The following is a 15,117-nucleotide window of genomic DNA, read 5'->3' on the forward strand; positions in this document are numbered from 1 at the left end:
TTGGTATTTTTTAAATTTTGTACATATATTTAGATGCTTGTGACTAGCACCTTTCAGACACATGAGTAAATTAGCCATTTGCACTGGAACCCTAACTGCCTTCCTTTCAAATGATAGGCTGAGGACATGAAGAAAAGGGGGGTGGAGCCCCTTACTGTAACAGTCACCAGAACTCCCAGTCTCTTTCCCCTCTTTCTTTAAGGGGTACCCTCCCCTAATCTTACTTTAAGTTTCAGCTGATCAGGGAATTTGACCCCCTACTGAACAAGTACCTGCATTGGATACCTGCCAAGTTGTGACAACATGAATGCTTCACAACCTAACCTAACCTACCCACCAGGTCACTGGACTGCTGATAGAGGGAGAGGAAAAATCCATACTACCCAGCCAATCCACTAGTGAGAAAAATTTCTTCCCAGACCCAAAAAGCGATTAGTGTGATGTCCACACCATGACATAGAACCCGATACCCCACATGTAGAATGGCATCCTGGGGATGAGCAAGGACCCATAAGACCTCCCCTCTAATGAACAGAAACCCATAGGCCGCCACTGCATCCTTCAATCTAGCCAGTTAACGAAAATCCCCCCCAAACCCACAAGACGACTAAATGCCCACAAGGAGAGAGGAAGGGTGAGCAATCCTTAAAGGGCCCCAAGGATTTTCTTTCCCCTGCTAACACAAACAGCTTCTCCATCTCTGAGGGGGAGGTGCTCATGATGGATCTCAAATATGGAGATCCATGCTGACAATATATGAAGTAGAATTTGGGATTCATTTTCTACCTATAAACATCTAGAAAGCAATTTTCAACTAAAATATAAGCATTGGCTATATAGTATTTAAGTTCTTTTTAAATTTTATACTGAAAAGAACTGTCTAGATATACTTGCACTCCGTGACCAGCGGGAAGTAGCAAAGCAGTGCAAAAAGATCTGGTGACTTCTTTTCTATATCTTTAACACTAAACAACATAAAAATGTTCTGCACTCTGAAACTACAGGACTAGAGGGATACAGTTCTATGAAAATATTTTAATAGATTACTAATCTCAATATGACATGTCTCTGGTTCACCAATTTACAGAGATGGATAGTATGATCTATTAGATATTTTCCCCTATTAGCAACATCTGCAATTCTGTGAATTAGCGACCAGAAAGGGCTATATATTCAGTACTTTAATTCTGATGATTTTACTTACCATCAGGCAAATTAGGAGTAGGGCTAATGAGTGTATCCAGTGTACAGGGACCTCTTGATGACATGATCACTGGAAAACCAGGCACTAGGCAAGCAAAAATTAACACTTGCTCCTCTGTGGAGTTTGTCTGAAGTGCCTGAAGCCAAAGAAGAAACAGTCGGATTCCTTCACGTCTTATCTAAAAGGAAAAGAAAGTAGAAAGTTACATTGATATAAACAGGAAAATGCAGTAAAAATACTGAATATTTAAAGAAAATAAAAAACGCTTTTTCAAAAATATTAAGATAAGCACCTTCACTCTTATCACTCTCCAGTGAGCCCTCCAACTATATTAAGAGGCAGCATTGAGGGTGTGCTGGAGGCATATTTAGGAATACTGCTGCATTCTGCCAATATCCGGCCAACGTAATAGTCGCTAGGAAGCCAATATTGCCACCATAAGTTAGAGTAGTCCTGAAGATGCTCTGCCTTGAACCAGAGGCCAAACACCTCTGGTAGCTCTGGAATTAAAAGTACCAAGAAACACTAATATGTCATCTAAGGGAAATACCTTAATAGAGTTTCCAGTGTGCAAAAGCTTCTTCAAAACTGACCCTGAAATTAGAAAAATGAAATGGGAAAATACAATTATTAAAACGGTCTGCTTTTGTCAAAAATGCATTTTCACCACAACAGGTAAATACTGCTAAACAATATTACTACTGCAATGTGTTCATTTAAGAAGTAAATACCTGTGAGTAATTAGCAATGTTATAGCTAACATTATACGTGCTGTTGAACAGAAAGATGGAAAAAAAATTAAATTTAATGTATCTGAAGTCTACTGTGTTTTACTCATATTCCTCTCATTTAAAAAATATTACTAGTGGACAACTGGTTACTTTGACCCATTAAATTTATAATTTTATATTTTTTTAACTATTTTATTAACATTTCTTGCCCATAGTTCACATGATATACTGACTGGAAAACTGATAATAATGGTTTTGACATTTGGGGAAGGGAGAAGCATGGGAACAGTAAAAGAACTAATACTGACAACAATTGGAGAGAAAAAAAATATATATACGCTAGGAGGCCTGCAGATGTACGAACAACTAAGAGAACAAAGACTAAACTGTTTTCAAATAAGACTGTATGAACCAAAATTAGACAACCTTGAAAATGCCAGTCAACTAACATAAAATACTTAGCTAAACATCAGAGCAAATCTGAAAGTGTGGAATATCATTAGATGAACTCTCAAAAATAACATTCTCAGGTGGAGAAGTAACGCATCCATTGCTTGTTATTAAATGCATTACTTAAACATGGTACTCCATGCTCTACTGAACAAGATTTAACCATTTTGCAACACAATAGTAAACCTACTGCACTAATACATTTGCATCTTTAATGTGTTAGTGCACATGAATGGTAAGTAACTGTTTGTCGAAGGAAACCATTGGCATGTGCAAATACTATTTGTACACAAATGTGCATGCACAAATCAATGTGCCATCAAGTTTACTTGCCCATTAATTGAGGCTGGCTAAAAATTTCTCCAATTATGACTTTTTGACTGAAATCAAAACAATACAATAGTTACTAAATGTCTGAGTAAAGCCCAAGTTATGCTGTTCAAATTTACAGGAAATTATAATGAAGTAGTTCAAGCAGATGTCTCCTTTTATTGTTGTATGTGCTAACTGGAAATTTGACAACAGCCCTCTCCTTGACCTCTCATTTCCACCCATTATTTCTGCTGCCATCACAAAATTCATTGCTCAGCTAGAAAACACACTGGTTGATTAAACAGCAAAATCAGTGTTGAAATCCCAAATAAAGAACAGTGCTTTAAAAATGTGCCATGTGTCCAAATTATAGTCAGTATACAGAACAATAAATGTTCTGACTGCTTTAGTGCTAATCAGAAGTATAGTTTTTCATTTTCAAAGCAGTAATAAGTCTAACATATTCAAATTAATTTACAGGGACACCACCAGGTTAAAATATATATGTTAAAGTTTCCTTCCCGTGTCACAAACAAGTTAGATCATTAAAACTTAAAGATCTTTGAAAATTTAGTTTACTTTTCAGTATTTATGGTCTCTCTTTACTCTCTTGTGAATTCATCCCGGTCAATGAAACAACAATGATCAGTTTTGCTTTCTGGTTCTCAAGCATTAACACAAGACACAACGATTGGCTTACAAATATTGCTGTTTAGAGCCCTGAACTAGCTGAGAAAAGCTTGTCCCTTCAAGCTGTGAAATTTAGTCAGAAAAATTATTTCTGCCTCATTTGATTATTGTCTTTTCCACAGTACACAAGAGAATAAAATTAGCTTGTTAGCCATATTGTGCTATATCTTTATGTTTATTAACTAAACAAACTATATTAAAAGAACGTTAAGATTGCAAAGTCAAGCACTCAAATATCAGAAAATGCCTGAATTAGGTTTGCCTATGATATCTTAATTTGGCTTCTTTATGCTTGCGCATTATGATACAGTCTTTAATTGCATGACCACATACAGTTTTTTCCACAAGACCCCAGCCTCATTCAGTGCAGGGAATGGAGAGTGCTCTGGGAATCAATCAAGGTTGAAAAATATGAGGCTGTTGATTGTAAGGACCCTTTCCTCATTTGTTGCAGAAGTTGGAAGGTGTGTAGTGGAACAAGGCAAGGAAAAATGAAGAAAGGATGTTCTAAGGGTTGAGGTTCTTAAACACTGTCCTGGATAATGGAATTTTATCCCTGCCTCTGCCTTTTTCATTTTCTGGGTGCCCACATAAGATACCTAGAGCCAGATATTCATAAGTGCTGGGCATACACAACTTTAACTGACAGTCATTATAGCTGTGCTTTCAACATATTAAGTGCTATAAAAATGCTAAGTAGTCTGAAAAGTCAGGCCCTAGGTGTCTCACATAAGGCATCCAAAATTAGTGAAGACTTGACAATTTTGGCCTTATTCTCTCTGTGCCTCACTTAGCCAGCTGTAAAATGGGGACAACGCTACCACCCAATCTCACAGAGGCATTGTGAAGATTAATTCATTAATGCTTGTGAAACACTTGGATACTACAGTGAGAGCACCCGACATGTCAAGGAGGAAATGAATAATTTTGTATTCAGTGGAGGGTTTGAATTTCCTGTGTTAAATAAGACCCAGGCCCACACAATGAATAAAGAGGATAAAAAGCAATATTGAATAATTAACTACCTATTCACTGAACGAGACAGGGGTCCAATGGAAAGCATATTATGTGTTCATGTATAAAAGGCTATCATAATGCATAAGCACACGGGAGCTGAATTAAGATTTCACAGGCCACCTTAATTCTGGCATTTTCTAACTTTTGAAAGTTAGGCTTTGCAACCTTAACATTCTTTTAATGTAGTTTTTAAAAATGTAATTTCCTTATCTAAAAAACCTTGAAACATCATCATGTGGAGGCATACTGACACTCCCCTGCCACCCTTGGGGTCATCAGCAAAGTTTGGATCTTCGGATGCACAGCACGAACTTCCCACTTGATCTAACAGAATAACTGGTAGCAGTAATAGGCTGTTATCTTCTATGTTGCTCAGGCACTAGTGGGGATGAGACACACTTTGTTTGTGGGTTTCACAGCTGGTTGATAACAGCAAAGGAAACTTCAGACAGGATTCGGCATAATTCCACGTTCTATAGGGGAACATTCTCAAGTGGTTTATAGATCCTTCTGCCTCTGTGCCCCCAACGTGTTTGTGTCTGTTCCCCTCTGTACTTATCTGCTCCACCCCTGCTCCTTACCTCCTTCCCCTTATCCAATTGCTACCCCAAACTCACCCTGGCTCCTGTCCCCTCAGTCCAATTCCTCCTCCCCCCGTTCCTGCCCTCTCCCTCACCCCTCTTATCCAACTCTTTCCTCAGACCCTCTCCCTGCTCCTGCCCCCAACCTTCTATCCAACAAAAGGCATGTTACTTTTTTTCAGATGTGGTATGCCACATAGCTTGTGCCACGACACTGCTAGCTTGCTAAGCAGGTATGATGCTCCGATATCATGAATGCTATTGTGCCACAAAATACAGTAAAACCCTCTCTCATATTGTAATCTCCATTCTATTTCTTCAAGAACATGATGTTGTGCAAGGAGTTAAAGATTTTTCAGATCTGCTCATCCCAGGGACATGAAGTTTCAAAAAGATAATAGCAAATTAATTTCCATATTTCTCAGTTTATGCATGCTGAAAAGGGCAACTTATCGTTTTGAAATTTCAAGTATTGGTCTGAAGAAAATGGATAGGTTTTCATATAAACAACAAAACATACTGGAGCCAGATTCTACTCTAAGCACAGATGAAAGTTCTCTATTTATTTGTCATCCTAATCAATTAAATCGGTTTATGGATCGAAACTACCTCAGAGTGCGTCATCTTGTGTGCTACCTTTAGCCTTTCAGTGATTAGGTCACAGACTGCTTTTCATCCAAGAATCTCAAAGAACTCTGCAAAAGAATGCCTAAGTATTATTCCCATTTTACAGATGGGAAAATAGGCACGGAGGGGTTAATATATCTGCCCAAGGCTCCACAAGTCAGCAACAGAGTCAGGAGTAGAACTCAGATCTTCTGGCTGGCATGTTCCTGTTTTTATCAATCACTCTACTAAATACAAATGCTGAAGACATGAGCCTTGTAATTCACTCTTTTTGTGGTGCCCAGGATTTATACTATTTGGGGTGGGGGGAGGGGAAATCCCTGGAAGAAAAGCTACAACTATATAACAACCCTTGTGGCAAAAGAAGAAACGAAACAGCCAAATACCAAAAAAAAAAATTAAAATAAATAAATTTAAAATAAATCAGGGGACGTAGCTGAAGGGTTTTGTGACTGCTTTAGCAGGAAGAGAAAAAGAACCTGAGGACTGTAGCTGAATGGAGCCTTTAAGAGCTGAAGGTTCAAGAATTTTTAGTTCTGGGGCTGGTATTGAAGTTCTTCCTATGCACTTTTCTACTACTACTAATGGTTCTGTGGTTCATTGGGCATGATGTGCACGTCCTTCTGTGGGGATCTTCAGGGCAATTTATGTAGGAGGACAATAGCCCTACTGGAATTTTTATGATGACAAAGATGCCCTTGAAAATTTCACTGAAAATGGCATTACTAACCATCTTATATTTATACTAATAGAAAGTTTATAATGGTAAACAACCATATTTTACACGCATATTTTAATACTGCTGTGACAATCAAGGTTCACGCACCCCTGGGGAGAACGTGGGGCTGAACCCCAAAGAATAAGCAGTTGAATCGATTGTATAGTGTTGCTGTTCTATAAAAATAGGTTGAGTAAGGTTTTTTTATACAGCATGTAATGTTCTGAACTTGATGTTCATTTGAGATATGTATATAGACTGTGGTTATGAATTAATGTATTCATGAATATAGCAAACTGTGCTCATAATCTGTAGTGTTGTCAGGCTAAGGAGGGGCTGCCTTCCTAACCAGAGGAGACTAGCTCCAACACCTACTATTGTACTACCCAGGAAAAGACAAATAGAGTAGCAGCCGTGTTAGTCTGTATTCGCAAAAAGAAAAGGAGTACTTGTGGCACCTTAGAGACTAACAAATTTATTTGAGCATAAGCTTTCGCTTACAGCTCACTTCATCGGATGCATTTAGAGACAAATAGTCGTCCATTGAAATTAATGGGAAAACACTGAGAGACTTCCTGACTATCAGCTTAAGAAGGAACTTCCCCCACTCTGAACAAACATGAATCACCACGGAAAGAGAGGGGGAAAAAGTGGAGGAGGAAGGCTTTTTAAATGGAGGCATTAAATTATTGTTTTCATTGAGAAACTGAGGGACAATCACTTAGTGTGTGCTGTCACTGAAGCACTAGATCCGATCTATAGCAGGGGGTACTTTGGGAAACTGTTCAGAGACTATGGGTAAATTGCATTAGAGAAGGGAGTGTATCTAATTTGATTTATTTTTATCATCTTTATGTTTATTTGCTGTGTAACTTGTATATGTTTGCTATTCCATACTATTTTATCTTTGAATCTGTGATTTTTTAAATTTAATAAGCCTTTTGTTTATTTTTACCCCAAGCAGGTCTCTGGCATGTAAACTGTCTAGTGTGTGCACCAAAGTAAGCTGGGGGGGAGGGGGGCTGGTTTCACACCTTTGGGGGAGACAAAGCAGAGGATAAAAGTCCAAGTGTTGAGTAGCAAAGGATACAGGGTGTATGAGGAGACTTGGGGCTGGAAGGGTTATTGGTGGTAATCTGCAAAGAGTAACTAGGCTGGTGGAAGCCAGGGTGAGACCTTGTGCTTGTGGGCAAACTACGGGTGTCAGGGATCTGAACGAAAACTGCACAGCATAAAGGCAAAATCCCCAAAACATCACAGTGGAATAGTGTTTACACGAGTTGCACCCCAATATCAGCAAATCGAGGTTTACACTCCCAACACTTGCAAAACAGACTAACAGATTGAAAAGTGAGGAAACAAAGTACAAGCTTACGGTTTGTTATTTTCTTTTCTTTACTTTGGGTTAAAGGAAATACAACAAGGAAAGTGGGAAATGAACCAGTTAGAGTTCTTGCATGATCAAGCTAAATATGAGGGGAGGGGTGGGAAATCAGTAGTGTGAAAAAGGAATTTTATTTTAAGCTGCTACTAAAAATATTTTTTAAAAGTGTTTCTTCTTACCTATACTGTGGAAATGCCATCGATAAAATATCCTCTCAGGTAGCAGTTGTAATATTTTCTGCAGAAAACAAAACTAAACAGTTAACTTTTCCATAATAAATTAGATCATTCAGAGAATCTTATGGAACAGTTGGTGTGTTCCTCTAAGCCAAACATTAATTAAACAATACAAAAATGGGCACTACAGTAACAAGGATTAGTGTCCACTATTTTACTTTCCCTAGATATTTAGAGCATATATCATGTTCATTAACCACAACTGTAATTACATTTTAAAAAGTATCACTGTCAAGGAACTTTTTTTTTTTTTTTAAACTTTACTTTGTTTTAGAAAGGATTCACACCTCAATATTTTAGAGCATAAACCAACTTCTAACTGAAGGAATTAGAAGAAACTTCATCTATGGACAGGGTATTTCAAAACTGCACACTTCAGGGTTTTTATATGGTCCTTGAAGCATCTGATGTTGTCCACTGTCAGAGCCAGGATATTGGCCAGATCTGAGCAAGTCTTACACTCTGTGGATTAGAAGGATAATGAACTCTTGTTTAAACCACTTAATGTTGGCAGATCCACCAGTTCAAGCAGCCCTAGGGGAACTTTCGTGAGTACTCTTACAGAGAGCTGATTTACCTGCACTTTCATCTGCTGAGTGGAACTGACCAGAATCGCACAAAAAGTTACATTAATTACTCCACAGCAGATGCAGCTGGCAAAGCACTCGTGGAATAATAAACAGTGGTCTTCCTCTCTAGTTTTGGGAGGACTCTCACAGAGGAAGATCAAGGCAAGGAAGAGGGAAAGTCTTGACCACAACCTCTAACTTTGGTATTCTATATGGTCCCAATAAAGCAAAGCAATTAAGCAAATGCTTAAGTACTTTGCTGAATGGGGGCCTATAATCTTGGTTGGAAAAACAGTTGGGGCCATCAGATTTTGCTGTTTGCCAACCCAGTGAATTATAATGCTACAAAGCAATTTGTATGAATCACCTAAACTTAATTTTATTGTTTTTACATTTGGCAAAGAAAGCTTTTTGCCTGACTTTTAAGCGTAGAGCAAGCCAATGTAGCTAACTTTCATAAAAAAAGACCTTGAATTGCAAGTGCATTATAGGCTGATATCCAACAGAAAGGTAACTGGCAAGTAATTGCTAGCTTGTTGCTGCGGAGGATATAAAAGGATCAAATTAATACAAAACAATGAATATGGATTTCTTTTTCTTTTCTGAAAACTTTTCAGCTGCTGAGCAATGGATTTTAAGAAGAGATTAAGAATCCAGAAGGGAAATTAGTTTTAACACTAATTTTAAAGGTCAAATAATTATCATCTCAAAAGAAACTGACAGTACTGTTTAACCATTACACAAACCAAACAGGAAAAACTTTCATAAAACTTAAAGCACCACCAGTTCTTAAGAAAAACTACATACAGGACGCAAAATGAGTGACAAGTAATAACGTAAGCAACTGTGACCCACTTCTTGGTCTTTAAAGATAAAGACTCATAAAAGGAATTAAGGCAACACAGCCAAGCGGACAACCCTTAACATTTTAGTTATTTCTTCATATAAGGCCAACAAGTGAGCCATTATTGCCATTGGAACGATATGCTCAAAAAATGGATTACGACAGAATAAATCTGTTGGAAAACAAAGTGTTTCAGAAATTGTATACAGTACTCCAATGACAGTCTCTGAAAATGGAACATTCTTTCCTTCACAGCAGAGAATGATAGTCATGGCAACTTCATAGACATTGAGAACTAGACCTCAGGTCACATCAGTTTTCTACAGCAGCCAGAATAGGGTAAAAATCCTCTACAACCATTACCATGGGAGTTTTCCCATACTCAGTATTAAAAACCTTCTTATAGTTAACTCAGAAGAGAAAGTAAGTCTGGGATATCCTTTCTATGTTCCTCATTGTATTTTGCTTCAACAAGTCCTTCCATAGGCTTTCACCTGGGGCTTACCTTGGTAGCAGTGGCTGACAAAAATTATCTTGAAAATCACATGGCCAGATGTCTAGCTCTCTGTCTATGGGCAAGGTAAATATGCTTGGAATGGAAAGATCTGACTGGCTAAAAATGAGATCATGATTAAAAAATTTGGGGGTTACCTGTTAAAGACCATGTTTCTGCCAATCAGATTGCAGGATGTACAAGGATATAATAATTATCCATCTAAGTATTAAAATACTAGGAGATCTGCACCTTTCAATACTACCTTTGACATTAATCATCTAATCTCTGTTTTTTTCTATCCTAAATTGTGAACTTCTCTCTTTGGTTTTCATTCTAAGTTTTACAGTACTACATGTACCAAATGTGAAGAATAAAAAATCATGCTGAACTTTTCATGCATTCAGATAAGTTTTAGACACACAATATATTGTATGGTTTCAGAGTAGCAGCCGTGTTAGTCTGTATTCGCAAAAAGAAAAAGGAGTATTTGTGGCACCTTAGAGACTAACAAATTTATTAGAGCATAAGCTTTCGTGAGCTACAGCTCACTTCATCGGATGCTGCATCCGATGAAGTGAGCTGTAGCTCACGAAAGCTTATGCTCTAATAAATTTGTTAGTCTCTAAGGTGCCACAAATACTCCTTTTCTTTTTGCGAATATGTTGTATATGCATAGTGCACAGTAAGAATTCATGGTTTTAAGAAACACAAACAAATTTGCTACTAAACCTGAATGAACTGATAGACTTTCAGAATGTAGCTTTTAAAAGGGATCCAATGTGGAAACGTTCCAACTTTTTTGTATTTATTGTAAATTGACTAAAAGAAAAAAAAATACAACAACAAACCATAAGGATACATATCCAAGAATTTATTTCTATTTATGTCTTGGGTATAATTTCCTCTAAAAAACAAACAAACAAACACACACTCTTGATACCCAATTCTTTAAACCTCTAAAATGGGCCAGAGACCTTTTTCTGTAACAGCATATTTCAGGACAAAGCTGTTAAGAAGACTGTAGATGACATAAGATTTTAAAATGCACTATGCTTGCTCTAGTGTACAAAGAAATGTAAAATGTTACACTGTAAGGCAATAAAATGTAAATGGGTACATAATGAAATACAGGTAAATTGTAAATATGACTTCCAATAGCATGATCGTTTGCAGTACATGGCATAGTATGTTATATGAAATTCTTCATATTAAAGTATTATTAATAAATGTCTCAATATAATGTAATGCACAAATTAGGTCAAAAACATAATATAACAACTTCAGATGCAGAACAAACAGAAATAAATGAAAACCAAACAAAGAAGTTGCTTCCATGGAAATACTTTCATTGAAAAAACAGAGGGAAGAACTATAGAAAATATAGATTTCAGAGTAGCAGCCGTGTTAGTCTGTATCCGCAAAAAGAAAAAGGAGTACTTGTGGCACCTCAGAGACTAAAATTTGAGCATAAGCTTTCGTGAGCTGTAGCTGTAGCTCACGAAAGCTTATGCTCAAATAAATTTGTTAGTCTCTAAGGTGCCACAAATACTCCTTTTTTTTTTTTATAGAAAATATAATATACAATATAAAAGCAAACTGCTTCTAAAAATTAGTGTTTTTAAAGGGTGGACTGTAAATGCAGAATATTGAAGAATAATTAAACTAGTTGTAAGATTATGTGAAGAATACCCAGCCAGTCAAGGACAAGGACTCTGAACGTAGCTTATTCGTCCACCTTTCAGCAATCCCAAAATCATGACTCCATAATTCTTGCTCTACAAGAAGCACCAGCATGCACTATGATGAGACTGCAAACCCATTAGAAACCCCACTGTAGCATACAGCCCAGATTACTGGAGGAAAGAATGTCAGAGAAATGATTCTTTCAAACCATCAGAGTTTTGCAAAGTTTTATTTTATATGTGTGACATGATTCCTTTACAAGGTTCCTTTATTTGCAATAAGAAGTTAAGTGTCCAGTCGCTTGGAGGTTTCTGTGGGTTGCAGGAAAGTTCTCAGAATGGAAATTGTAAAATGTCTCATGTCCAGATGGGTCACTGACTCAAATAAATAAAGGGTTACTTACCTGTAACTAGAGCGCTTGGAGATGGCTCTGCATATTCACTTATGGGTACTGAGCCAACCTTGGGGAGCCTTATGGTAAAAAGCTCTTCTAGAAGTCAGCTAGAATGTTCCCGCACCCCCATCTCACCCCTCCCCTCAGCATTACAACTTACCAAGGGCAATGCTATAAAGGGGGTGGCGCATTCTCACCACCCCAGATCCGTCCACTGCAAAGCCAAAGACACATAATGACAAGGACTTTGATAGAGAGAGGAAGGCAGATGGGAAGTGTGAATATGCAGACCCATCTCAAAGAAATGAATGTTACCTTGATAGACTGATAAGAAGTGCTGAAAACTAACCTGGAGGTGGGGACAGAGTCCTAGCTAAATAGAGACTAAAGCACTGCCTTACTGAATCTGGTGTCCCATCCTAGATGTCCAGATCATAGTGCTTGGTGAAAGTATGTTGCAGCCTTGAATATTTCAGCAACTGGCACTTGCCTACGACAGGCAAAGAAGTAGCCACCAGATCTCTTATGTGGTTGAATTGCAGCAAGTAAAGGGATTTTCACTAGCATGGAGCACTCAGCGACATGTTTTTTAATCCACTGAAAAACACAGTCTAAGAAGAAATCATATATTCTATGTGGTTCTTGGCATAAGAAAAACAATATAGGTGATTTACAAATACTTTTAGTTTTGTCCAAGGAATAGGCAAGAGCCCTTGTAACATCCAAAAGTGTGTAGAACTGATTCCTCCTTATTAGAGTGAGGCTTAGAGGAAGAAAAAAGGCAAATGAATGCTTTGATTGATGTGGAAATCAGACACTACCTTAGGTAAAAATCTGAGATCAGGTCTGAGAACTACCTTGTCTGTATGGTCATCATTCACTCACTCACTGTCCTAGCTGATGTGATGGCAATAATGAAAGTTATCTTAAATAGCTAAATGGAACAAAAGACTCAGCCAAGGGTTCAAAGGGTGATTTCGCCAACATCATATTGTGATCCCAAGAAGAAAGGGGATCCCTAACAAAGGAATACACATTTGATAAACCTTTCATATAGATCTTTTCACTAAGAAATGAGCAGACCGTGATCTACAGTTAGACAATGGTATGCAGAGATGGCTGCCAAGTGAGTCTTTAATGATGATGTGGATAACCCCTGATTTTCTAAGTACATGAGATATTCCAGAACACAAGGAATGGAACCAGATGCAGGAGAAGCAGATCACCCCTTCATCCAAATCTGAAATCAGAACCACTTTAAATGGTAACAGTTCTGGTAGACTGTTTTTGCAATTTAATTATCCTACACAGATGAAGAACATGACTACTCAGCTGGGCCATCAGGTGAAGAGATTGTGGATCCAGATGAAAGATCCTGCCCTCCTACTGGAACAGGACACCTGGGGACGGATGCATGAAGACTCTACCAGACAGCTAAAGGAGATCGGTGGTTTACCACTGACATGGCTAAGCTAAGGCAAAGAGCATTATCCTTGACTTATCCTGAACCTCTTCCTTACCACTATATGAATGAATGGGAAGGTGGGGGGGGGCGACGCGTGGGAAATGCATATATCAAGCTCTTCCCCCAGTGCAAAAGGAAAGCATCCAACAAGGCCTGACTGTCCCTGCCTTCTCTGTAACAGAAGAGGCAACACTTCCTGTTGACCCTCATTGCAAAGAGGTCCACCTCCATGGACCCCAGTTGACTAATTTAGTCTAAACCAACTGATCCTTTAGGGACCATTCATGCATCCAAGCACTGTCTCTGTTGAGATGGTCCATGACTATATTGTTTTGCCCTGCTAGATGCAAAGTTGTGACAAATACACCAATTCCATAAATGTATGGCCTCTGTGCACAGAAGAGTGGAATGGGCACCTTCTTGCTTGTTGATGTACTTCAATCACTAATGACAGGTTTCAGAGTAGCAGCCATGTTAGTCTGTATTTGCAAAAAGAAAAGGAGTACTTGTGGCACCTTAGAGACTAACAAATTTATTTGAGCATAAGCTTTCGTGAGCTACAGCTCACTTCATCGAAAGCTTATGCTCAAATAAATTTGTTAGTCTCTAAGGTGCCACAAGTACTTCTTTCCTTTTTACAATCACTAATGTACTGTCTGTCACTACCTGTACAACCCTCTCTTGCAGGTGGGAAAAAGGAATGACCTCAGAGCCAGATGAACAGCTCTTAATTCCAAAACACTGATATGCAGGGATTGCTCCTGAAAGGACCAGTGCTCTCAAACTGTCAAATGATTCAGATGCATTCTCCAACCCACATCTGAACTCACTGTCCAGGATGGACCCAGATAATTGAACTGTACATCCCTCAGCACATCCATTCTGACTGACTAAAAGTCTAGGGAGACTGATATTCTGCGGCATGGGATCAATACCTGAAGGCTGTCCCAACTTGGCCTATAAACCTGAGACAACCAGTGCTGTAAAAGGTGTCACTCTGAGATGGACAAAGAGTGACTTATGTAGTGGCTGCCCTAAGACCTAGGAAAAGTTTTACTCTCTGGGTGGGACATTGGTGGATCCTAAGCATATCAAGCCCCAGGCAAGAATCTCTTCCGCAGGCACTGGAAGATGATGATCCACAAAGTTGTGGAACTGAGTAGCGTCCTTGGAAAGGGAGAAGGCTGAAGCAACCCCCCATATGTTCATCTGGTGATAAATTGAAATCAGTTCATTTCCAGATGCTCCTGATCAAAGATAGGACTTATCTCCTCATCTTGTTCCTCAGATACGGTTTTAAGCATCACTGTCAGTAATGTTGACAGATCTGCAGGAGTTAAATCAGAAGATCTCTAGACTGCCAAATCTTTAAACAGACAAAACATTACCACTTAAATCACTTGGAGAGTAATTGAAAGGCTCCTAAGGTGGCCTCCAGTAAGACCACAGGCCCCATGATTGTGAGGGTCCACAGCAACTAGGGTTCAGGAATATGCCTGCTAGAGGACAACCACAGAGTGGCAAAAAGAGAACTACAGGTCTCTGTATTCTTCTTTTATCTTCCTTCTGGTAAGGATCCAGGTCCAGATCTGATATAGAATACAGTGGTGGTAACGATGGATTCGAAGGGAAGAATAGAGATTCAGCTCTTTGCGGAGACTCTGCAGGGTCTTAGGAGGAGGGAGGAAAGTGTGAGCCAGAGGAAGACCCACAGCA

The 15,117-nt window shown here is 38.6% G+C and overlaps 1 protein-coding gene across 5 annotated transcripts in view; it reads right to left on the bottom strand.

Annotated features, from left to right (window-relative positions):
- Positions 1 to 15,117, bottom strand: part of RALGAPA2 (Ral GTPase activating protein catalytic subunit alpha 2) — a 298,342-nt gene that overhangs the window by 248,474 nt on the left and 34,751 nt on the right. For all 5 annotated transcript variants that reach the window (XM_038398015.2, XM_038398014.2, XM_043512164.1 and 2 more), the window contains exons 4-6: positions 7,894 to 7,951; positions 1,755 to 1,798; positions 1,205 to 1,382 (exon numbers count right to left, since the gene is read on the bottom strand). In XM_038398015.2, coding sequence (XP_038253943.1) covers positions 1,205 to 1,382; positions 1,755 to 1,798; positions 7,894 to 7,951 — 280 coding nt within the window. The remainder of the gene's footprint in view (positions 1 to 1,204; positions 1,383 to 1,754; positions 1,799 to 7,893; positions 7,952 to 15,117) is intronic.

The sequence above is a fragment of the Dermochelys coriacea genome, chromosome 3 (genome assembly GCF_009764565.3).
Source record: "Dermochelys coriacea isolate rDerCor1 chromosome 3, rDerCor1.pri.v4, whole genome shotgun sequence".
NCBI classification, from domain to species: Eukaryota; Metazoa; Chordata; order Testudines; family Dermochelyidae; genus Dermochelys; species Dermochelys coriacea.